Source organism: Stigmatopora argus, chromosome 20 (assembly GCF_051989625.1).
Source record: "Stigmatopora argus isolate UIUO_Sarg chromosome 20, RoL_Sarg_1.0, whole genome shotgun sequence".
NCBI lineage: Eukaryota > Metazoa > Chordata > Actinopteri > Syngnathiformes > Syngnathidae > Stigmatopora > Stigmatopora argus.
This window is the reverse complement of record NC_135406.1, coordinates 11,987,836-11,997,776: the sequence shown is the minus strand read 5'-3', so window position 1 is coordinate 11,997,776 and position 9,941 is coordinate 11,987,836. Positions and strand designations below refer to the sequence as shown.

The 9,941-nt window shown below is 41.6% G+C and overlaps 1 protein-coding gene across 1 annotated transcript; it reads left to right on the top strand.

Annotated features, from left to right (window-relative positions):
* Positions 1-412: 412 nt before the first annotated feature.
* Positions 413-4,104, top strand: LOC144065598 (uncharacterized). Its single transcript, XM_077588584.1, has 2 exons — positions 413-721; positions 2,034-4,104. The coding sequence occupies exons 1-2, from the start codon at positions 610-612 to the stop codon at positions 3,341-3,343; spliced, it is 1,422 nt and encodes a 473-aa protein (XP_077444710.1). The 5' UTR covers positions 413-609; the 3' UTR covers positions 3,344-4,104.
* The last annotated feature ends 5,837 nt before the right edge of the window (positions 4,105-9,941 follow it).

Sequence of the window (9,941 nt, the reverse complement as noted above, 5' to 3'; positions counted from 1 at the left end):
TGTCCACGAATACTGAACTTAGAATGAAACAATTTTTCTCCTGACCACGAGAGAGCAGTACGTAAATAAGTGACTGATCCCTGCGAGTTCAAACCGTTTCAATGAAGAACTACCTCTCCCGTGATGCCAATCGGCAAAAAAGAACAGCACCATTATCAAGGACGATGTTTTTCTGCGCATGCGCGTTTTGCGACGCCTCCTTTTGAGACGCGATCTTCAAGTGATTTATGTTTAATTTAATTTTCAGTTTAATTCAAACCTACGCAAACATTTTTTGGCTCAAACCACATGTCAGAAAATTTGAAGAATAATTATTTCCTATGTCCAACTCTCTTACATTTATAAACTTAATGCATCGAAGGAAGTGACGCTGCCACCGCGCATGCGCAGTTTTCGCCACCAAACTTAACCTATGGGTCCCCGTCGTGTCTAGCTTCAGCTACTTTATGGCCTTAAATATCAGCCAAAATCATTTTCAAGACCTCGTTGAAGCTTTGTGGGCTACTTTAGCTCAGCCTGTTAGCATATATCAAAGGAACAACTCTTCAAGTCGTCGAAGAACTTTGAAGCTTTGCGACCTCTTTAACTTAGCCTAGCTAGCAGCTATCAATGGCGTCTCCATCAGAATTTACGTGTGGGAAAAGAGCCGCAAAGTTCCACGAGGAAAACTCGACATTTTGCAAAATAATGCACGCAAAAGTTGTCCTTCACAGACTAGAAGGTTGGTCCATTTTTATATCTATATATTTCCTAAACCATTAAGGCTTAATGGTAATTGTAGAAGTGCTATTTTTGTGCGCTGCAATTGCAAATTCAAGTACAGTAATCCTCAGCATTTCACTACATCGCAGATTTTTTAATGCGAAAATGATTTTTATTTTGTAAATTATTTTTCAAGCGGGAGCAACTCCCATTTCTCCCGCTTGCTACTAGGACTCAGCACTGAATATTTTTATTTTATTTTAAGTTCTTAAAAATGTGAAAAAGCAGCCCAGAGGAGCGAGTGGTTAGCGCGTCGGCCTCACAGCTCTGGGGTCCTCGGTTCAAATCCAGGTCAAGTCCACCTTTGTGGAGTTTTTATGTTCTCCCCAGGCCTGCGTGGGTTTCCTCCAGGTACTCCGGTTTCCTCCCACACTCCAAAGACATGCATAGACTTTGCATAGGAATGTTTTTTTAATAATAAAAAAGACCATGTAAAGTAAAGCATTAGTTTCTTTAAAAATGACCATTTATGGAAAGCCTTTTTTTCAAAAAAAAAGTACCTTTTTTATTTTGACGTGTGTGGGTTTTCTCCGGGTACTCCGGCTTTCTCCCACATTGTAAAGACATGGTGGGCTGATTCGACACTAAATTGCTCCTAGGTATGAGTGTGAGTGTGAATGGTTGTCTGTCTTGTTGTGCCCTGCGACTGGCTGGCCAACAATTCAGGGTGCCCCCCCGCCTCTGGCCCAAAGTCAGCTGGGATAGGCTCCAGCACCCCCCACGACTCTGATGAGGATACAGCGGTTCAGAAAATGAGATGAGATTAAAGAATCCTTTGGGTTTAATAAAACAAAACATTTTTAAACATTGAAATGTGTAGGTGTGCTCTTAATTGTACTTTAATTTTGAAGGTGAACTCTGTTTTCCTCAAACTGTTGATTACAATGCGGGTCACCCGCAAGTGCTATAATTATTGCTTGTTAATTAAACATTTGCTGTGGCAGCCTGCATATTACAGGAATACTTTGACATACGAGTGTCCCAATTTACGGGAAATTTGAGAAACGAGCTAATTTCCGAGCAATTTTTTTCCTTGAGATATGAGACAAATTGGAGAAACGAGCTTATTGAGATGGTTCCATGTGGTCGAATATGTGTGGGTGTGTATAGTCATTTGAGTTGATTTCAGTTAAATTTCAAGTTAATGTCATGTTACGACCCTAACCACCACCGATATAAGTATAAGACTTTACATTCCCAGTCTAACCTAAAGGACTTCTCGTTAGATAGACAGATTATGAAACATATCATTTATTTTCGTGTCTTTGCAGGTTTCAGAGAATATCTTGGTCCTGATGGGAAAGAGTCTGTTGGCCTTAAAAAGGAACTTGAGCTCCCCCAAATCAAAGGGGAGGAGCCAGAGTTCTCTCAACAACAAATGAGAGACGAGCGACTTCCAATCAAGAAGGAGGAAGATGATGCCACCTGGTCATTTGGTGAATTCCTGAAGAGGGAAGAGGATCTGGGCGTGACCAGCAGAGGGGCGGAGCCTGCATACACCTTAACGTTACCCCAAATTAAAGAGGAGGAGCCAGAGTTCCCTCAACAGCAAATCAAAAAGGAGGAAGATGATGTCACCGTGTCAACTGGTGAGTTTTTCAAAAGTGAAGAGGAACTGGACGTGGCTGGCAGAGGGGCGGAGACTCCGAACGGCAGCTCAGCAGAAGGGCAAGCAGACAATTTAATTGCTCCGTTATCAGAAAGCGAAGACTTGCTTTATGACAATGAAGGTCTTACGGACGGCAAACTCTGGAAATGCTCTCAGTGTGGAAAAACCTTTGGGAAAAAGTCTACTTTGAAAACACATATGAGAAGCCACACTGGGGAGAAACCCTTATCATGTACAGTTTGTGGTAAAAGATTTACAGAGAAGGGAACCTTAAAAAGGCACACAAGAACCCACTCTGGTGAAAAACCATTTTCGTGTTCAGTTTGTGGTCAAAGATTCACATGGAAGGGACCCTTAATTAGTCATGCAAGAACCCACACTGGTGAAAAACCATTTTCGTGTTCAGTTTGCGGTAAAGCCTTTTCTCAACAGCATCACTTAAAAACGCACACAAGAACACACTCGAGTGAAAAACCATTTTCGTGTTCAGTTTGTGGTCAAAGATTCACACAGAAGGGACACTTAAATAGTCATGCAAGAACCCACACTGGTGAAAAACCATTTTCGTGTTCACTTTGTGGTCAAACATTCACACGGAAGGATCACTTAATTAGTCATGCAAGAACACACACAGGTGACAAACCATTTTCATGCTCAGTTTGTGGTAAAAGATTTACAGAGAAGGGAACCTTAAAAAGGCACACAAGAACCCACACTGTTGAAAAACCATTTTCGTGTTCAGTTTGTGGTCAAAGATTCACACAGACGGGACACTTAAATAGTCATGCAAGAACACACACAGGTGAAAATACATTTTCGTGTTCAGTTTGTGGTAAAAGATTTACAGAGAAGGGAACCTTAAAAAGGCACACAAGAACCCACACTGGTGAAAAACCATTTTCGTGTTCAGTTTGTTTTCAAAGATTCACACAGAAGGGACACTTAAATAGTCATGCAAGAACACACAGGTGAAAATACATTTTCGTGTTCAGTTTGTGGTAAAAGATTTACAGAGAAGGGAACCTTAAAAAGGCACACAAGAACCCACACTGGTGAAAAAACATTTTCGTGTTCAGTTTGTGGTCAAAGATTCACACAGAAGGGACACTTAAATAGTCATGCAAGAACACACAGGTGAAAATACATTTTCGTGTTCAGTTTGTGGTAAAAGATTTACAGAGAAGGGAACCTTAAAAAGGCACACAAGAACCCACACTGGTGAAAAAACATTTTCGTGTTCAGTTTGTGGTCAAAGATTCACACGGAAGAGAAGCCTAATTAGTCATGCAAGAACACACACAGGTTAAAAGCCATTCTCGTGTGCAGTTTGCGGTAAAGCCTTTTCTCAAAAGCAAGATTTCCAAAAACACAAAAATCCACGCTGGTGAAAAAACATTTTCCTGCTCAGTTTGTGGTCGAACATTTTCCCAAAGGAGAAGCTTAAAAGAACACTTATTAACCCACACTGAAGAACAATGTCTTCCTGCTCAATTAAAAAGCTACACAATTGAAAAACCTGAAAAGAAGACTTAACCCGCAGTGGCGAAAAGCCCTTTCTTTGCTCAATTTTGGGGTTCAACACATTGGTTAAAAATACTTAATAATACATAATACTAAGTTTGTTGCCAAGGATTTATTCATAAGACTTAAAAGAAACAAACGTGTGTGTGTATGTTATCTATTAATTGGCAAAAATGATGAGAATCCCTTGTGTCATTTTTGAATCATGTTGATAAAATTAGTCTGCTGTGAATTTGTCTCTGTTTGAAAAAGAGTAAACCAAGTCAAATGTTGTTTTATTTCATTTAATCTTCAACATTTTCTATTAGCTTTGTAAACTACATTCTTTTCCTTTTTTAAACTATAAGAACTGACTTTGGGTTCATTTTGGAGTAGTTTTCCATTTTATATTTATCCAAACTGATTTGATTTTTTATGTAAATAGACCTGGCAGTCGGTATATGAAGTCAAATGTGAATTGTTTTTTTAATTTTATTTTAATGTTGAACAAACAGATAATACTCAATATTCTTATGTATAATCATTAGTATGAAAAAAATATTGATGGCTTGAAACTTATCGTTGTGATTGTACATTGCTTTCACCTGTGGTCGCCTCCCATGTGTGTCACCCACCTGTTTTCCATGTCTCGTCAACCCATGCCTTACTGCGTCCTGCGGCTTTTTTTCCATTATTTTTTGGGGGTGTAATTTTGTGCTCAGGTTTTCAGTTTGCTTTTTGTGTTTTTAATTAAAACTCTTTATGTATACCGTAATGATTGTATTGACTCACTACTAGTGATGGGTTTGTGAGCATCACTTGTCGTTTACATACAGTGACCCACTGCTTCGCAGAATACTGACACCTGGTGGACGTTAAAAACCACTGCAGGAAACTATACAAAAAGCTCAAGGGTGCATTAACGTCAACTCGATTTCATGTGGGCCGGACTATTTATATTTATATACATATATATATATATATATATATATATATATATATATATATATATATATATATATATATATATATATATATACATATATACATATATATATCTATATGTGTGTGTATATATATATATATATATAGTGATACGTTGTTGTTTCTTCAATCCAACTTTTACTGTTATGACTAAAAATCTCCCGTGCCTCAAGCTATGTGCTAAGGCAGGGGTCGGGAACCTTTTTGAAAGAGAGCGCCATAAACAATTCCTATTTTCAAATATTATTCCTTGAGAGCCATAATCACAATTTAAAAGTCAAAACACATGAAAATGTGCGATTTTTTAGTCATTTTAAAACTTTTAAAGTACAAAAAGTCTCTTAATTATTTTGACAACATTGTTAAGCTGTTGCTAATCAATGAATGTCAATGAGTTCAATGAGTATCAATGAGAGAATGAATGCAGAAGACCAATGAAAAAAAATCAATGCCACAGTGCCGACGTGACGTTCCTATTGGTGCGTTCAAGACTCTTTTCTCTCACCACCGGTTTCCATATTTTAGCTCAGAGCCATATGCACCCATCAAAAGAGCCACATGTGGCTCCCGAGCCATAGGTTCCCTACCCCTGTGCTAAGGCATCAACAATCGAATACCGATACTCTTTAACATGCCACACTTGCTATTTGGATCAAGGGATCAACAATCGAACACCAATAAACACATCCAATCCAAACTCCTTGTACCTCCCCAACATGCAATCGTTAATAAATCAAACACCGTTTCATTAGACGCATATATATTATATATGGATGAACATCGAAATGCAATAGCGCTGGCTACCGGAAGCAGCCTATTTTAGGGTTCCGGTGCGCAGTGACTGCTGGGAAATATAGTTCTTGAACGCTACACCCACACGCTAAAAACACGTTTTAAAAAGGCAACGGAAGCAAAACTGAGCTCGGTTGTACTATTTAGACGTTTTACAACTCACGTCATCACCCACAAATCCTTCAAAGTCCTCATTTTCTGTGTCCGAATTAAACAATTGCCCAAACGAGCCTTCCAAAAAGCCGGGTCCCCTCTCTTCGTTGTCAGAGTCACCGTCATTTCCATGTGGCTCCTTAGAAATGATGCCGGCTTTGGCAAAAGCTCGCCCTGTTAGACGTACAGTTTTAGCACCTATCCATAATTCCCTAACTCAGTCTGATCCCGTCTAACAACTTGTGCGTGTTCAGCATCGAAGGAAGAGACCAGGGTTTGCACGTTACTCCACAGATAATTTATTCCTGATATTGATCTTTACAGAGCTCCGGGTCCGTTTCCCAAATATATAACCAGCTGAGCATCGCCGTGCTTCAGTGGAGGATGAAAGAGACTAAAGTCCAAACCCGCATTTGCCCAATTATAGTATAACAAAGATGAATATTCATTCGCTGAGTTTAATGATATGTGGACTGTCCCACGACGTTCTGCAGGGGTGTCCTCTCCTAGAATCTGCTTGTCCGTGAATCCACGTCTGGCCTGGTCGCCCTCTCTGCAGGGATTCCTTTGTCTCTGGTTTCATCTGGACCACTTATCACCGACCACACCTTGAAGCAGAAACTCAGACAAAAGACCTTTTGTTCATTGTAATTGAGTTGAGAACAATAGTTTTAATCCTTCTGTGGTACTATATCAAAATGAAACAGCTACAATAAAATGAAGGAGTAAAGTATGTCATATTCTTCATTCCCTCTCTTGGTCTCCCAAAAGAGACCATACCGACAAATAACACACAAGTTAGTAAGAAACAAAACTAAGAAGCACTACATTAGTATAAGAAAAGAAACAAAGAAGCATCACATTAGTGTATCCATGAACGCATGCTCGGCGGTGGTTGCAGAGGGATCAGTTTGGAGCAATTGAGTATACTGACCTTTCGGATCTGGTCCCATTGCCCTATCGATCAAACGAATAACCAGAGTACGAGCCATGGGGATGAGGCAACATCCACAAAGACCAAGTAAAGTCATGAAAACAACAACAGATATGAAGACATTTCCCATCAAACCTTTCCAGGTACCGAACTGAGCCATCCATTGGTCCCAGAGTGAGTCACCCACACCTGAATGGTCTGCCATTTTTATTAGTCAGGGTTCGGAGGCCTTCCAAGGCTTTGGTGAGACGTCCATTTGGAGCCGTGTTATTAGGGATGAAAGTACAACATGAATCACCAAAGATAGCACATACCCCACCCTTCTCGGCCAATAACATGTCTAATGCTATACGATCTTGGAAAGCCATGAGAGATGTTGCCGCTAACTGTTCATGTACCGCCTCAAACGACTCAACAGTGTAATTGCCAAGTCGCTGGACATTGTAATGAATGTAATTAATGCGATCAACATTTTTGTTAGGGGTTACCCAAATTAGAAGACTTTCGAATCCTGCTGAGATCTGATCAACAAGTTTATACTCATTTGGAACGCCACGGGGGATGCCTATGGCGACAATATAGGTGGGGTCTGAGTTACCCATCCAGGTAGGTGATTCTCTCTTATTGCGATGCAAAATATCCCTCAGGCTTGAAGGTAATTCTACTCCAGCTGTGAGATTCACTGGGGAAACAGAAACCGGAAGCAACAAAGACACCAAAGAGCACACACCAGAAGCATTTGTGGGTAAGCTATCATACAACTTATCGCTTCCACACCATAACCAGATGTCCGCTCGGGATAAGGGGTGTGGCACCGGAAAAGACATATTTAATACACACCAATCAGACTGAATGCTTCCCAATGATTTTCCAGTCCCCTTTAATTTGAGACAGGTAAAATTTTGTTGTGCTACTGCTTTATCAAAAATTGGTTTCTCTTTATCCTCTTGGGCAAGTGGGAATATCGAATCGTACTTAGAACAATTAAATTTCGGATTATTGTTTTTTAGAAGGTCCACAATACATTCATTTTCGACTGGGGCCGGAACAATACGGAGTACGGGTCGAGCACCCATACACATGAGGCAATCATTTTGGATTTTGCTGGCAGCTTGCTCTGCCATTAACAGCCAATTGTTAGATCCTGCCGTAATACCTGTAATCATTCTAAACCAATCGTCCACTGATGGTTCGCCATGGATTATGCGGACCTTACTCGATTTAGGGGACACGATTGATGGAATCACCTTGCCAGTTTTCGCCCGAGTAGTACTAGGTTTTTTACACATCCCCACTGGCCAGCATGGATCGGTATCCGAGGACCATGCACACAGGTTCAGGAAGCTACACTTTGTGGACGATGAAGTCCAGTCACCCTCCCTCCACAGAGGTAAGGTGCCCTCCGACTCATTTATCCTGAAATACAAACCAGAAGCATCAACAGAGAAATTTGAAACCTTCTTTTGCCATTTTTTAGCTATTTTGGACCAGCCATAGGTACCAGATGACCAGCGGGTCGACTGATCCACCACTACGGTGTGTGCCCAATCACCCCCTGAGTCCTGGTACGGCCTAGCATCCATATACCATTTGTATTTGTTTCCCCAATCCGAACCCTTTCCATTCCTTTTCGAATATAATGCTGCGTATGGAATAGACATACGAATTTCGAACGAGCCGTTGTAACAAAACCATAGCCTATTGTCATTCATTCCCTTTGGATGCGTCTGGTCTGTCAGGTCCTGACCCTGGTTGCAAGGATCATAACTGGCCAGCGAAGAACCCCCATACCCTACTGAGTTTATATGTTTTTTAAATCGCTTGTGTACCAGTGGTGTCCCATTTGTTGGAGATTGTGGTGTCATTGGAGCCACATCCGTCTGATTGGAGATCGCCCAACAGGAGTATGGCATACACATGTGGAGTGCTCCTTCAAAAAATAACAAGAGAACAAGTAAAACAATAATCAATACGCGAACACATCCTATACCCCACTTCCCTCTCTTGGACTGGCACAAATCCAGTCCAGACCAGGGACTAGGTGTCATTTTAAAATGTATGTGTCCTGTCCCCGGGAGAATCAAGGGCCGCCTTTGGAGGATCCTGTGTTGTAGTGTGTTTTTATGGGTTAGGCGAATCAACGGGTCTAATTTGGGAATAATGAAACCACTTTTGTCCCTTATGTTCAAGTTGTACCGCCTTTGATGTACGAGCCGTCACTTTGAAGGGACCGGCCCACCTGGGCTCCGACCACTTCCTGGATATAACCTTAAGAAGAACGTGGGTTGAGACCGTGGGTTCCTCCTGTGGGTGATCACGTACAACTGCAGCCGCCTCCTTTATCTGTGAAGAAATACTAGATACAAGAGAATGCAATTGAGACCAATATGCTGCATGTGAGAGATCGGGTAATGGAACCTCTTCATATGGGGTGATGGAGGAACTAGGACCGGGCATCAGCCGGCCCGTGAGTAATTCAAATGGGGCAAAATTTGTGGTTTTGTTTATGGTTTGACGAATCGAGAGTAGAGCCAATGGGAGGGCTTGAAGCCAAGACATTTTAGTGCCGTACATTATTTTTGCCAATTTCTCTTTCAATGTACGATTCATTCGTTCAACCTTACCTTGGCTTTGTGGGTGATAAACACAACCAAAACGATGTTTTAGGCCTAACATGCTTTCAACCTTCTGTAGGGCCTTATTGTTAAAGTGAGTACCATTATCCGATCTAATGAGTGCAGGAAAACCATGTGAAGGGATATAATGATTCACCAAAGCCTTAATGACTGCTGCCGCGTCCTCCCTAGCACATGGATATGCCTCCGGCCAATGAGAGAATGAATCTACAATGACCAGGAGGTATCTTTTACCGTTTACTCTTTGTGTCATGTCAGTAAAGTCAATGGTGATCTCAGCCCCTGGCCAGAGGGCTGGATGAAAGTCACCTGGTCTGGGTTTAAGGGTCGGTTTGCCGTTGAACAACATACATGTCTTACAGTCGTTGACGTGTCGCCACACAAGGGAAGACAAGTGTGGGTGCCACCAGTTAGTCAATTTAGTCATCATCGCCTGGGGGCCCACGTGAGCAGATGAGTGGGCCTCCGCCAAGACAGACACAGATAATGGTCCCATCGGAATTACAGGACATCCTGTGGGACCCACCCATACACCATCCACACGTTTCACAGCACCCGCATACGCCCACAT

Coding starts and splice junctions, on each gene's coding strand:
- LOC144065598 (XM_077588584.1), top strand. CDS start 610: ATGGCGTCTCCATCAGAATTTACGTGTGGGAAAAGAGCCGCAAAGTTC. Junction 722..2,033: donor TGTCCTTCACAGACTAGAAG/GTTGGTCCATTT, acceptor GTGTCTTTGCAG/GTTTCAGAGAATATCTTGGT.